The 15,160-nt window shown below is 44.1% G+C and overlaps 1 protein-coding gene across 7 annotated transcripts in view; it reads left to right on the top strand.

Annotated features, from left to right (window-relative positions):
* Positions 1–15,160, top strand: part of MDN1 (midasin AAA ATPase 1) — a 153,786-nt gene that overhangs the window by 115,220 nt on the left and 23,406 nt on the right. For 4 of the 7 annotated variants that reach the window (XM_059700944.1, XM_059700945.1, XM_059700948.1 and 1 more), the window contains 12 exons: positions 655–728; positions 1,211–1,409; positions 2,719–2,878; positions 6,324–6,470; positions 7,013–7,139; positions 8,150–8,255; positions 8,695–8,810; positions 9,701–10,186; positions 10,455–10,681; positions 11,239–11,394; positions 11,563–11,726; positions 12,503–12,664. In XM_059700944.1, the coding sequence (XP_059556927.1) occupies positions 655–728; positions 1,211–1,409; positions 2,719–2,878; positions 6,324–6,470; positions 7,013–7,139; positions 8,150–8,255; positions 8,695–8,810; positions 9,701–10,186; positions 10,455–10,681; positions 11,239–11,394; positions 11,563–11,726; positions 12,503–12,664 (2,124 nt within the window). Of the gene's footprint in view, positions 1–654; positions 729–1,210; positions 1,410–2,718; positions 2,879–6,323; positions 6,471–7,012; positions 7,140–8,149; positions 8,256–8,694; positions 8,811–9,700; positions 10,187–10,454; positions 10,682–11,238; positions 11,417–11,562; positions 11,727–12,502; positions 12,665–15,160 lie in introns of those variants that run through there. The other 3 variants (XM_059700946.1, XM_059700951.1, XM_059700950.1) reach the window with 3 other exon arrangements.

The following is a 15,160-nucleotide window of genomic DNA, read 5'->3' on the forward strand; positions in this document are numbered from 1 at the left end:
CCTGGCTTAGTTCGTGAGGGGCTAATGGAGTAGCCCGTCAAAGACTCCTCAAGAGAATTGCCCCAGGTGTCTGTTAGTGCTTGCTCCCCTGGTCTTACCAGGCTGATCTTCCAGCGCAGAGGAGCACTGTCCATGTGCCGTGAGGTCACGAGGTCACGGGGTCACGAGGACCCTCTTTTTTTTTTTTTAATTATTTTAGAGGGGTAAGGGATAGATAGAAACATCGGTGAGAGAGAAACATCAACATCGATCCGCTGCCTCCTGCATGCCCCCCGCTGGGGATTGAGCCCGCAAGCCAGGCATGTGCCCTTCTCGGAATCAAACCCCGTGACCTCTTGGTGTATGGGTCTGTGCTCAACAACTGACCACACCGGCCAGGCATGAGGACACTCTCTTTTTGATACTCTCAGTGGTGGTGGAACCAACCCTGATATGAGCCAGAGTACATATCAGGTGACCTTTTGATTATAGCAGTAGTCCTTTTCATTCCTTTGAGGCAAACACTGGTTCCTTTTTTAGACTTGTTTTGTTCACTGACACAGCCCTGTGTTTGGGATGGAGTGGGCTCTGGTCTTTGGCAAACAGATGATCTTAAAAGAAACAGAATGATACCAGGTTTATAAAGCCATCCCTTGAGCTTCATTTATTTTACAGGAATTTGTTAAAATATCCAAGTGGAATGATGTCAGCTTCTGGTCCATTAAACAATCTGTGGAAAAGACACACAGGTAATTCATTGTTTAAAACTGGGCATGACTAAAGCTCAGAATTTGTGAATGGTAGGTAGCAAGATTACATTGTTATAATGGTCTGACTTAGTGCTGCCTAAACTTATTATAAAACACAAGATTGTTTTGGTGTGGCTTTCCAACACCATGCCGTACCACCCAAAGCCTGGCCTACCTGCAGGCTGGATTGGTGTGCCTGGAGGTGAAGCAGACTGTGCTGTGGAAAGGCTGAATCTTCTTCCACCCACCAGCTGTTTTACCTTGAGTAAAGTGATCCCACCATCTCTGGCTTCAGTTATTTTCTCCTAGAAAAGGGAGATGACAATACTTGTCATACTTATTCTTTTAAAATATGATTGTATCTAATGGAACTCATTGTATACAAAAAGTAAGTTACATGTGTACACAGTATGATGTTATTTTTACATTTCCTCACTTCCATCCATTTTTCCCTCCTCATCTCTGTTATTGCCTGGGGCCAGGACCCTCTTTAAATTCATGAAGAAATTTGAAGCTGTCCTCAGTGAACCCTGCCAGTCATCCCTGGTGGAGAGTGACAAGGAGGAACAGCCTGACTTTTTGCCTCAGCCAACAGAAGCAGCCACGAGTGAAGCATCGCCCATTCGGAATCTGAACAAGGCTTTGAGGGAGACTCTGCTAGCCCGGCCAGCAGCTGCGCAGGTACTAGCTTGAGGAATAGTGTTTCTTATGCCTAGGCCAGTCAGATGGGATTTATGCTTTCTGTGTAAGGAATGTTCTTAGAACTAGGTGAGGAAATACCTTTAAATTCTTACTCTTTGGATGTATTTAGCATTTGTATGTCTGCCTGACCTCACTACAGAATAAGATAAAAAGCCAGGATCCTGGTGTTGAAAGTTTAATGCTAGCCTAAGAGAAATAAGTATGCTTGCTTACTTGTGAACATTTCATTTACCTATGACAGAAGATTTGAAGCATCAGTGTAGGAATATGCCATTGGAGCTGCCTTTGTGTGCTAACACTGAAGCTGTTGCACCGGGAGTGAATGTAATTAGTGATGTTCTAGTTTATAGTGGTTGCTGATGACCATGGTGTAAATACTCTCATCGTGGCCAATTTCAAGCACCAAGAGTTAAGTGGTGGCTTGCAAAATTCCTGAAAATGTAATAGTCATAGAGACTTTGAGTGAATAGGTCTATTACAGGATGGGTGTTCCTCCTTTCTATCCTTGGTTGTAGGGAGATCCAGGACTTGGGGAGGGGAGCATGCCTCAAGAGAGTAATAACTTTTGCCTTCTTCCTGTACTTCCCACTCTGGATCCATAGAGGGAGCAATGGAGTTCTTCAATCTATTTTTAATATTTTAATAGTACAGAAAGCATAATAGAAATTGAGCATATAGCCATGATATGGCTCTACAGATAATATAGTTGCCAGGTGTATTTTCTTTTAATTGTATTTGTCAGCTTACTGCTTCTGTCATGCTGATCTAAAACTTTGACATGCTATTAATGATAACACAGGGATTTCAGGGATTCTTAGGGGGAAAAACAATTAAAATATGCCCTGTGGATGAAAGCTTTCCCTTCATCTACTATCTGGGTTCTTGATATTTGAACTGGAAGTGGCAGGCAGGGAGAGATGGCAGTAGAAGAAGGATTTGGCAGATGCAGTGTAGCCTTGCTGGGCAGCACAGCACTTCAAAGGCAGCATGCATATTCATCCTGCGGCACCCAGAGATGAGAGCCAGAGTCTCTTATGGCTGGCACTGTTGTTGCCAGAGGTGAGGTGGGGTCCTTTGCTGCTGTGATCTCATTTTCTAAATAGCCACGGTTCATGCCGAATTAATTTCGGTGATGCTACATTTATTCCTGTGAGACTTCAGAAGAGGGTTTAATATTTGCTGAGCTAGGTGTATGTGGAGGGTGAAGCATTTACATTTAGTGCCTGAGCAGGTTAGTGCTATTACTTGTGTTCTTGGCAGGAAGACCAAACCATGTTCTGTCTCGTAGGCCACAGTTCCAGAACAGTGTCTGGGTGTCCCTTTCCCCTCGGAGGGTGAGCTGCTGTATCGCTTGCCGAAGCTCACAAAACGAATGAGGAAGATGTGCCTGACGTTCATGAAGGAAAGCCGCCTCCCTCACCTAGTGGATGGCCTCGATCAGTTTACCGGTGGGTGCCTGCAGCCAGGGGCAAGGGTAGGGCTTGCTCTCTCGTGTTTTTCCCAGTGGCCCAGTAGGGCTGGGAATTTGTCACCTATGTCCTTTTTTGACATCTTGAATACTGTTGAGTAGTTAATTGAATAAATAAGTGGTCTAAAAACCAGCTGAGCCCATATATAGGAGCCAACTGAAATGACACAAACTTTCAATTTTCCTCTTGTTCTCTCATCTAAACTAGTGGTGTTATGCCATTTTATAGCAGCCTTGTCTATATCAGATCCTGTTGTTTGTGGCCATGAGTAGAGAGACACGTGCTGGGGTCCAGCCCCAGCAGGTCCAGGGGTCCCCAAAGGTGTGGACGGAGTCGGCGAAGAAGGAATGACACGGAGACAGCGTTCAGTTGATCAGCAGCCTAGCCAGGATCTCCAGCCAGGATCTCCAGCTAAGTTCTGGTCTGGATCTCCAGAGAGGTTCTGCTTAGGATCTCCAGCCAGGTTATGTAGCCATGTTCCCTCGCTAGGTTCTCCAGCCAGGTTCTGTCCAGGTTCTCCAGCCAGGTTCAGTCACCAGGTTCTAGTCAGGTTCTCTTGCCAATTTCTGTAGTCAGGTTCAATCCAGGATCTTTTGCCATGTTCTCTCCAGTGAAGTTCTTCTGTCTCTAGAGAACGTTCTGTGTAGGTTCTGTGTTCTGAGTTCTGTGTTCTAAGTTCTGTGTCTTGCTGTCTTGTTACATCTGTATTTATACCAGTTGATTCAATCCTATCAATCTCTATTACAAAGGTTAGGGCGTTTCTTATCTCCATTCCAGGGAGTAAAGATTATGTAGCTTAAGCATGATTGTTCATAGTTAAAGTGATTAATTACCCGCCTGGCACTTAGTTGAGGGGTTTTATTCCCTCCCTAACTTCAGGGGAATCCCTACCTGGGGAAACAACCTTTCTCAGAGAAGAGACCTTGTTTAAAACACATAGTGCCAAGAAGGTGAGCAAACATTTTAAGAACAGTATGCCATATATGCCAGGTCCTTTGAAACAGCAAGGATGGACCAGCTCCCGGCATACACGGAGATGGATTTCCCAGAGTTTGGAAGCTGTCTCTGCCTCTCAAAATGTTGTCTTTTAAGTTAAAGAAAAAGGAAGATTCATCCACAGCCCTCTTGCTTTCTTCACTTCAGAGAGGTGCAGCAGTTTCATCTCCCTGAGCACTTTTGCTCAGGGACTTGAGAACCAAGATTTGCTCAGTAGTATAACACTGGCGGCTAGGGAGAGGACTCCAGCATTTAGTAGGTGGTTGGGACTCTTGGCAGCCCTTTACCACTTCCCCCAGGGTGTACGGTGTCAGAGTGAGGCTGGTCCTTCTTTCTTGCTTTTTTTAAAATATATTTTATTGATTTTAGAGAGGAAGGGAGAAGGAGAGAGAGATAGAAACATCAATGATGAGAGAGAATCATTGATTGGCTGCCTCTTGCATGCCCCCCACTGGGGATTGAGCCCACAACCCAGGCATGTGCCCTTGGCTGGAATCGAACCCGGGACCCTTCAGTCCGCAGACCGATGCTCTATCCATTGAGCCAAATCAGCTAGGGCATGGTCCTTCTTTCATTAAGTTATGTTTTGATCTCTGGGAGCTCCTTATTTTGAAAACTTCCTATATAATAAAGAGCTAATATGCAAATGGTCGTCACACCCTTGCACCAGGGCTGGGGGACCTGAGGCCATGCCCCCTGCACCAGAGCCAGGGCACCTGAGGCTGGGCCCCTCACCCCAGCGCTGGGACTGGGGGACCTGAGGCTGCGCCCCCCCACCTGACGGGGCTTGACCGGAGACCTGAGGCTGCGCCCCCTGCCCTACGGAGCTTGGTAGGGGTGGGGCCAGCCGGCTCTGGGTCTTGCATGATTTCAAGGCACACGCGGGTGGGCGGGGACTTGACACTGGGTCCCGCGGTATGCCCCAGACTCTGACAGGAGGGAGATTTTCATATACATTTTCTAATTTTCTTTCATCTCTGACACTAAAGGGCAAATAGCAACATTAAAATCTTTCCTCTAATTAATTCCCTTTTAATGTGCACAAATTTCGTGCACCGGGCCACTAGTATTAGAATAATAGCCTATTATTATTGCTCAAGATGACCTTTCTGCCTGTGCCTCATGATAAGGGTCAATAGAATACAAGGCCCATGTGCATCTTCTGGATAGGGCACCGCTCTGTGTGATGCAAAGCATTCTCCCCTCCACTTCCCATGCGGTGCCAAGGGATTGCATGTGGTGCACTTGCTCTCACCTGGAAGTCTAGACTGCCTGTGTTAGTCTGCTAGGGCTGCGTTAACAAAGTGCTACCTATTGGGCGGCTTTAACAACAGGTTAATTTTCTCACAGTTCTGGAGGCTAAATGTCCAAGAAGTGTTTGGCTTCTTCTGAGTCCTCTCACCTTGGCTTATACATGGCTGTTTTCTCACTGTGTCTTCATACTGTCTTCCCCCTGTGTATATCTGTGTTCCAGTCTCTTCTACTAGTAAGGGCACCACTTATACTAGATTAGGACCACCCATATGACTTTACTTTAATTACCTCTTTAAAGACCCTTTCTCAAAAAAAAAAAAAAAGCCGAAACCGGTTTGGCTCGGTGGATAGAGCGTCGGCCTGCGGACCGAGGGGTCCCAGGTTCGATTCCGGTCAAGGGCATGTACCTTGCTTGCGGGCGCATACCTGGTGGGGGATGTGCAGGAGGCAGCTGATCGATGTTTTTCTCTCATCGATGTTTCTAACTCTCTCCCTCTCTGTAAAAAATCAATAAAATATATTTAAAAAAATAAAAATAAAAAATAAAGACCCTTTCTCCAAAGACAGTCACATTCAGGTGTGCTATGGGGTTAGGACTTCAACATGCATCTGGGGGGATACGGTCAGCCCAAACATTGTTCTGTGTCCGGTACCTGTTACAGGTACCTCTGGGTATTCTGGAAGGCAGCATGGTGCTGGAGAAAGAACTTGGGCTTTCAAGTTGGTTAGGCCAGGGTTCAAGTCCTGTCGGCAAGTCCACTCTTCAGCTGAATGGCCTTTAGAAAGTGACAGACCTCTCTGAACAGCTGCAAATAAGTGCTTCTGGAGTTGTGCAGGCGAAAAGGTTGTCTACCCAGGAGCAGGTACAGGGTAGGAGTTCTGTATGTATCATATTTACAGGAAATGCACCTCAGATGACTTAAATTCAGTCACTGCACACAGTCGGTGCTCAGTAAGTGCTTTTTGCGTGATTATAAAACCCTTAAAAAAAGAACTACTTTTGAATTGTTTGTTGTCAAAAGAAATGAAATCCCATGTGTTTTTATTTTTCTGTTGTCATCCAGGATATAAAAATAAATGACATCTGAGCCTCATCTCCCAAAATGTCCTTGGTCTTGGGTACTTTTAGCACATTAATGAGCCTGGGGATTTCCATATTTCTGTTTCCCCCCAGGTGAAGTAATTTCCTCTGTGAGTGAGCTGCAGAGCTTACAGGTGGAGCCCTCTGCAGAGAAGGAGAAGCAGCGGTCAGAAGCCAAGCACATTCTCATGCAGAAGCAGCGAGCATTGGCAGACCTCTTTAAGCACCTTGCAAAATCTGGTAAGGTTCTCACTTGAAACCCAATGGAGTATAATCACCACTTTTAGGGAGAAAAACAGCATGGATGATTTGAAAGAACTTTCTAGAAACAGTGGAGACAGTGGGAAATAGAAGGTGGCTGGCAAGGTTTTAAAATGCCATTCTAAGAGTTCCAGTCACACACATACAAAAATGGTGTGATGAACTGTCTGTGATTCCCAAATATTTTCAGTTTTGTAATGAGGTTTCTCAGAAATTACGTTTTTTATTTTCATCACCTTTGGTTGTACAGCACCCACCCTTCCAGCATTGCTTAGAGAGCAGTGCTTCTCAAACTTGAGTGCTTGTATGAGTCACTCGGGGAATCTTAAGGTGCACAAGTAGATCTGTTTCGGCTGGTGTGGCGCAGCGCCTGGGCATCCGCTTTCCAGTAGGCTGCTTGGTCGATGCTGTTCCGAGGACTTGTCTTTGAGCAGCAATGGCATTGAGGGGCAGGAGCGGGGCAGTGCACATCCACTCTCTCCTCAGCATCTTTACTCAAACACGTGCGACTTACTTCCTAGGTTTGTCGTATCGCAAAGGTCTTGCCTGGGCCCGTTCCAAAAACCCTCAAGAGATGCTTCATCTTCGCCCGTTGGATCTCCGGAGCGCATTGTCTATAGTCAGCAGCACTCAGGAGGCAGATTCTAGGTTTGTTTAATTATAAATGGAGCCAGTCATGTAAGCCTCCATGTCCTCATTTGCCAAAGGGGATAACAATACCTCTCTTCTAGCATTGCTCTAAAGATAGCATTTAGACCAGTGCCTGGCTCAGGATCTGGCTCCTGGTGAGCATTCAGCAAGTGTTAATTTTCTCCCTTCTTTTTCCTTTCTCTTTTCTCGTATTTGCCTCTTCAATTATTTTTTGGTCCTTTGATTTTCCTGAGGTCTCTACTTCATTGGAATGTACAAGTGAACATCTGTGAGAGTATAGCCACAGTTTTGGCTCTTTCACAAATATAAACCTTTTATAAATTGTAATATATTCTTGAATTTGAGAGCCTAGAATCTTTGAGACAGAGCTGCCTCTTTTAACTATGGCGAGGTTGTTGTAAATGCTGATTTGCATGAACTGGGTATTGCATACATTTGTGTTTAGTTTGCATAGTAGCCTTCTTGGTGCTTTAAATTGTAGTTCAACACAACATTGTAAACAGTACAAATTTTCCATGAACATTCAGGATTTTCAGTTTTTAAGAGAATTTGACCAGGTGGGCTAGCTTTCCCAGGTAGGCTCTCTCCCTTTGACAGAACACATGCTCTCCGTTCACAGTGCTCCCTAACAATCCCTGTTCTCCCACGTGGAGGTCAGCTGTCATTGCCATGTATCATTTTTGTGCTTGGCTTTCCTTAGTCATGTGACATCTGCTTGGCCCTTGTAGGCATTGGGATTTATGACCGAGCCGCCACTGCCAAGATAATTACTAAGTTTCCATTAAGGAAATCATATGGTCATCATAATTTATCTCCCCACTGTACTTTCAGTGCTAAGTACATGATACATCCTTTGCATAAAGGACTCATGAGTGCCTCATAGAAATAAATCTATTCAGACTCTCAGCTTTTGGTTGTGGCTAAATATATCAATCTCTGAATCGTTAGGATTTGGGGTGGGATAAGTGATTTTAATTAAGTAAATCACATTTTAATTTTTTTTTCAGGCTGCTTACAGAAATCTCGTCTTCGTGGGATGGGTGCCAGAAGTATTTTTATCGCTCTCTCGCACGACACGCCAGACTTAGCACAGCCCTAGCAGCTCCTGTCAAGGTTAGAGTGGTAGCCCCTCAGAATTGCCAGGGCCCAGGGAGCTCCAGCTCTGTCATCCCAGGGCAGAACATCATTAAACTTAAAATCAGTGTAATTTCGTGCCTAATCAGAGAGCATCTTATAATAAATTTTGTTACATTTGCCAACAGGGCCAAATGCATAAGAAAAATTATTAAACATAAACTTCAAATTCAGAATACCACCTTCAGATCTTTTTCCTTTATGAACTGAGAAAAGACCACTAATACCCAATTTTATGTGAAACCTAGTTTCTATTCGTGGAATGTCAATGATCTGTGGGAGCATAATTTGAGAAGCAGTGCTTAGAAAGATCAATGTGGCTCACGCCTCTAGAATGCAGCACACCCAAAGCTTATCGACTGCTTCCCCTGGGGTTGGCCAGCAGTACCCTCAGCACCTTTCCTTCTCCCCCTGCTAGGAAATGGGCGTGGGCAGCATTGAGCGGTGTAAGGGGTTCTCGGCACATTTGATGAAGATGCTTATCCGACAGCGGCGCTCCCTGACCACGCTGACTGAGCAGTGGATCCTCCTCAGGTAACAGCGGACTAGTTGAGTTTGTGGCCTGAATTAGCAAGAATTCTGTGGGTCAGTTCAGGGTTGCTGCATGTGCTGCCCTCAGTTGTGAAATGAAATCTGAGGCCTGAAAAGACAGGTAGGGTTTCTCCTGGCTTCTGGTGATGTGCCTCTGCCCCTGGTCCTGACAATACTTCTCAGGAGAAGGGGGCCTGGGAGATGAGTTCAGAGCTGAGCCAGACAGTAAATATGGCCATGGCTGAACTGCACTGGATCTGGAAAGGGCATCAGTGGCTGACAGTCTGTGCCCGCTGAGAGACAGGGTTGTGTTTATGGATAGGACCTCCCAGTATCAGCACAAATCAGATCTGAGTCTGCTTCAGTTTGTTGGGCTTTTTGGAGCACACAGTTTCAATGTGCTCAGCCATACATGGACGCTCCTCAATGGAAATAGATATTTAAAAGGTCAGGACAGGTGGGAAGTCTGTCATCATCTATTGAGTTTCAAGAGGCAGTATTTCCAGACTAATCACTTCCAGTTTAGGTATTTGCTGCTCACTCATAGGGTTTATTGAGCAAAGTGTATTACATTTACTAGATTTTTTTTTAAAAAAAGTGGTTGAAAACACTGCATTGGTGTGACTTGCATGTGAGAGGGCTGTAAGAGGTCAGGTGATAAGCAGTAAGTTTTGATGCTTGTGAAAGACTGAAGGATGTGTCTAGGTGCTTTGGAAGGCATTTGAATAGACTTCTTACCTATTGGAGGGATCCTCCACTCCCCACCCCCGCCCCTTTTTTTTAATGTGAAAAAGCCCATACTTGCTTTAGAAAGAATGAATTTACTGTTAAAAAACAACATGGTGACAGAGTTTAAGGTGCCTTGTGTTTTCCCCATGGCTTTCTCTGCACAGAAACCTCCTCAGCTGTGTGCAGGAGATTCAGGGCAGGCTGACAGGGCCACTGCTCTACCCCGTGGCCTTCCCGCCCCAGGACGGTGTGCAGCAGTGGACAGAGAGGCTGCAGCACTTGGCCATGCAGAGCCAGATCCTGCTTGAGCAGCTCTCCTGGCTCCTCCAGTGCTGCCCTGACGCAGCGTCAGCTCCAAGCCAAGGTGATGCCCGGGCACAGGGTCAGTCTTCTACCCTCTGCCCGGAAGGACCAGAGCTCACCACGGGGCAGCTTTCCAGAGCAGTGCTGGACTTCAGCCCATCAGATCTGAGCTATCCATCCCCAGTACCTGGCAATCAGCTGCCCTCCGGTTGCCGGATGCGGAAACAGGACCAGCTTTGGCAACAGTCAACTTCGAGATTAACTGAGATGCTGAAGACCATTCAAACGGTGAAAGCTGACGTTGACAGAATTAGGCAGCAGTCTTGTGAGACTCTCTTTCATTCTTGGTGAGTGTGCTTATGCCTCTGCTCTTCCTGTGTGCTTGGGTACTTGCTCAGAGTTTAATGATGGGTAAAATTATGCAAGGGCTTAAGTCCTCCGTTTTTCAGTGGACAGGCATAGTGCTTTGTGGCATATGTGTAGCAGTTTCACATACAATGAGTTTTGCTTTGCTTCCATTTTAGTTGTTGGAGGGAGGACTGTGTGTGTGTGTGGGCAGGGAGGCGCAGTACATACCCCATTCTTTTCAACATTGTGGCATTTCTGTTGTTGCAGGAAAGATTTTGAAGTTTGCTCTTCTGGGCTGAGTTGCCTGTCCCAGGTGTCAGCTCATTTGCAAGGCCTAGAGTCCTTGTTCATTCTTCCAGGGATGGAGGTTGAGCAAACAGACCAAAAAATGGCATTAGTTGAGAGCCTGGAATATGTCAGAGGAGAAATCGGTAAAGCCACAGATGACTTTACTACCTGGAAGACACATCTTCTCACGTCAGGCAGCCAAGGAGGTAAGGACTGTTGTTCAGTAAGGGAGGAAAAGCCCAGCATAGGAATGATGTCTTGTAGACAAAGTCTAAATTATACTAAAGACATATACTGTTTCATTCTAAACATATCTGTCCAGAGTTCTAAGGCAGACAGCTCTTATTTTCCTACATTCGTTCGTGTCCCTTGCCTTTGGATTGCCGTCATGTCACTCTCCTTGTAGCACACGTGTATGGAGACACCACAGGCTCCCTCAGCTGTTACAGTTCTCCCTTACACCAGAAAGCTGAGGGTGGCATTTGACTGAGTGTCTATACATACTATCTAAACCGTTATTTTCATATTTTTTACATTATTTTAGCAAAATTGTTTTAATATAAGGCGATAACCTTGTAGCTTTATTTAGGTAGGGACTGTGTCTCATCTTTGTATCCAGTATAGCTTGGCACAGTGGCTGATCCATAGTAGGTGCTTACAGGTGGTCATTTTTTAAAATAACAAGTGAACATTGCCAATGGTTTCCTGACACAAGTGATCGGGGTTTTTGTTTGTTTGTTTGTTTGTACCATTTACTTAATAGGAAACCAACTATTGGATGAAGGGTTTGTAGAAGATTTTGCAGAGAAAATGGAAACTGCCATCCGGTCCATCCTTTATGCCATCCAGAACTTAGCAGAAAGAAATAGTAAAAAGACAGATGAGAACACTGACCACATAAGGCCACAGGAAGAGGATGGTATGTCTGAAATCAGGCAAACGTTAGTTTCATATTTGATTTAATTTTTCAATTTGATGATTTATCTTTGTGACTGAATATTTAAGGACAGATATTTGAAATAAATGACTGGATGAATGGGGATGAAAAGGGTTTATCTTCAGTTATTCATAATGTCATTCTTTTCAGCAGGCTTTGAGAAACTACAATCAGGACATCTAACAAAACTCTTAGAGGAAGACTTGTGGGCTGACGTGAGCACTTTGCATGTGCAGAAAATAATTTCTGCTATCTCTGAGCTGTTGGAGAGACTGAAATCATGTGGTGAGGATGGCACAGCAGCAAAGCATATGGTAATCAACTGTTCTTTATAAGCTTCTTGCTGTCGGGAGTTGGCTGAGCAAAGGCAGAGGGGGTTTCACCTCGCCATGTGGGTGGTCCTAAAGCAGGCCTCTGTGGCAAAATCACTAGGAATTTGCTTTTTTTATAGATGTAAACGCCATTGATAAACTTTGAAAAGCTTAGGGCTTGTTAGCTAAGAGTTACAGTTGTAAGATGCCTAGGTACAAAAATGCTAGCAATCCAGAATATCCATTATCTTGGTATTTTATATCCTAACCACATTCTTCTGAGTATTCGATGTTCAGTTTGCTGCCATTAACTAAAGTTTAGTGGCCACACTCTGCAAATACCATTCCTTTCCCAATAAGCCAGCAGAGGAAGCTATCAAATCCATTAAGTCCTGAGAGGCAACTTACTTTGTAGGACACTGTATGTCATTCTGTATTATTGCCTCCAGTGCCAACTTTGATTCCCAATGGAATTTGTTTATAAACATTTCATTTACAAAAACAAACAACTTTGTTAACTAAATGAGATTTAAGTGACTGAGAATTTAAAGTGTACGTTGTGTGAACAAGGAAGAAATCCCAGTGAGCAGGCGTTTGTGCATGTTAAAAATACATAACCCCTACCACTAGTGACATTTAGTACCTTAAATTCACAGTGTTGTTACAACCTATGTCATTATATAGTTCCAGAACATTTTCATTACCATTTTGATCACCCCAGGGGAAACCCAGTACCCTTTAGCAGTGTGACCAGGCCTTCTGATCTGCTTTGCCCCCAGTTCTTCAGCCAGTCCTGCTGCTGGTTGGTGCGCCTGCTGCCCATGCTCTCCAGGTACTCAGACCTCGTCCTCTTCTTCCTGACCATGTCTTTGGCAACTCATCGTAGCACTGCAAAGCTGCTCTCCGTGCTTACCCAGGTCTTTACGGAGCTTGCTCAGAAGGTAAGGATTACTCATGTGGAGCACCGTGGGCAGCTGGAACATTCTATACCATTAGTGTTTGGTTTAATGGGCTTTTATTTTGGACCTTCACACATTTGCTCTCCCTGTGGATTATTTATGCAAGGCTTTGTCTGGCACCCTTTAAATAAGCCTATTTAGGCTGTAGTCTTGGAACCTACAGACACCTCACTGAAGAGCTCCCTTGACTCCAGAGGCTGTCTGATGGCTACAGCTTTTCACAGCCTTCTCTCATGTTTGAAGTCGTCTTCAATTAACTCCCAGCTAGATTTCTAGGATAGATGAATCTGTAAGGCTAAGTTTTCTTTAAATCATTTCTATGTAATTATGATGAAATGGTAATGGGGCTTTTAACGTTAGGTGGAGCATTTTTCTTTAATTGGGAAATCAATCATTCATGCATTCATTCATTTGGCCCCTGCACCCAGCAGGAGACAGCCAAATCTAACAGACTCAGCATGGTGTGGTAATCGGATCATGAGGCATCCATTTCTCAAGTTACTCATGTGACCTCTCTGAACCTCACTTTCCTCATTTGTAAAATGAGATCTGCCTATACTCTTTAGCATTTTTGTGATAATTTCAATTGAATGTGTACATTTTTATTTTGTTTTTATTGCTTTAGTATTCCAAGATTTTCTCCAAATCTAAGTACAGTACAGATGAGATTCATTTGAAGGAGATAGGAATTTACAAACTGAAGGTAGGGTCTAGGATTCTTATAAACAGTTGAGAGTTCCTAGTTCTGAGTATCTGGAGTACTGGAAAGGGTCCAAGAATGGAAGGCAAGCCCATGCCTTGTTTCTAGAGGATAAACATGTGTATTTGTTGAATAATAAATAAATGGATGCATCTCCTATTTGCCCCCTCTATCTGATGAGCACTGAGCCAGTCTTACACATCCCATCATTTCTTGGTGGTGACACTGCATGCAAAACGACAGTAGCAGAACAATGTGTGGTGAGGGTGCCCTGAGATTCAGGTTAGCTGTGTTTTGTCTACTTGCACACTGATCTGGTCTGGTAGATTCTAGAATGATTTTGGCCTTGTGATTTGTGTGTGTGGGGGGTGTGTTGTGGAGGAGGAAGTGGTTCTGATATAAGCAAGGTGTTGGGAGACCAGCGGCTGTCCCAGTTGCAGCGACTGTAGTGGTGTGCCCTGCAGGATATCTGAATGTTTCCTGTGTGGTCTTATTCTGCCTGTATCTGAATACCGTGTGTTTTTTTTTAAATAATGTAGCTCAATGGGAAAATTAGGTAAGTTAACAAAGATGTGTTTTCAATGACTTTCCTCAAAGTGAGTTTGCCTTTCCTTTTTTTTTTTTTTTTAATGTCCACATTGTATTTATTCGTATCCTTTCTGAGTAGTGCTGAGGGACCTTGAAGTAGATTGGACCAAAGACCTTGTATGCATATATGCATGGCCCATGGACACATATAATAGGGTGCTAAAGGTCTGGGATATGGGTGGGGGATTAGACGGGGAAAAAGGGGACATATGTAATACTTTCAACAATAAAGAATTATTTTAAAAAATATTTTTAAAGAAAATAGGTTGGACATGGCACTAAAATAATCTAGATTGTTAATTACAACACTTAATCCACAAAAAAGCTGTTTCTTTGTAACTAAGTCATAATCACTGGTTTGGATCTTCCTTATTAGTTGGCAGCTTTTATTTTTAACTTATTTTTAGTACATTTTTATTCTCAGAATGACAAAATCTTGATAGCTTATATTTTCTAAACTTAAGTTTCTCATTCAGAGCCACTATTCAATTTTTTCTATTTAATTTTGTCCCACACACTAAAGTAGTTGAATTTGCTTGTCAGTTCTTTTCCAACATGAAACACAGTGTTCTTCACACTTCCCAAACTTTACTGTGTCTGGCCTTGTTCATTCTAGACCCCACACTGTTCCAGGTGCCAGGTGGCAGCCAGATGTGGCATGTTTCCCAAGAGGGACAGGTTTGCTTTAAGAGCTGGGGGAAGGCATATTTTTTAACATGTTAAAATTTTATTTAAGGAGCATTGCACAAAATTTCCCTTTTTTCTTTAATCTTCACCTGAGGATATTTATCCATTAATTTTTAGAGACAGTGGGAGAGAGAGGGAAAGACAGAGAGAAATATCGATGTGAGAGAAACACATCTATTGGTTGCTTCCTCCACAGCTCCGACCAAGGCCTGGGCCAGGGAGGAGCCTGCAACTGAGGTACGTGCCCTTGGCAGGAATCAAACCTGGGACCCTTCGGTTCACAGGACAGTGCTCTATCCACTGAACCAAACCAGCTAGCGCAAAATTTCCATTTTTCAAGTAAAGATGAAACCTCCCTCTTGTAGCATCTCTTCAAGTTGCTGTACCTCCAGGGTTACATTTCTTCTCCCTCTCTTCTTGGGCTTACTAATTTCAGAAGAAAATAAGAAGAAAAACAAAACCCCTTTGGGATTTAGACACTGAGATGTCTACTCTCTGACTTG

The sequence above is a fragment of the Myotis daubentonii genome, chromosome 6 (assembly GCF_963259705.1).
Source record: "Myotis daubentonii chromosome 6, mMyoDau2.1, whole genome shotgun sequence".
Taxonomy (NCBI): Eukaryota; Metazoa; Chordata; class Mammalia; order Chiroptera; family Vespertilionidae; genus Myotis; species Myotis daubentonii.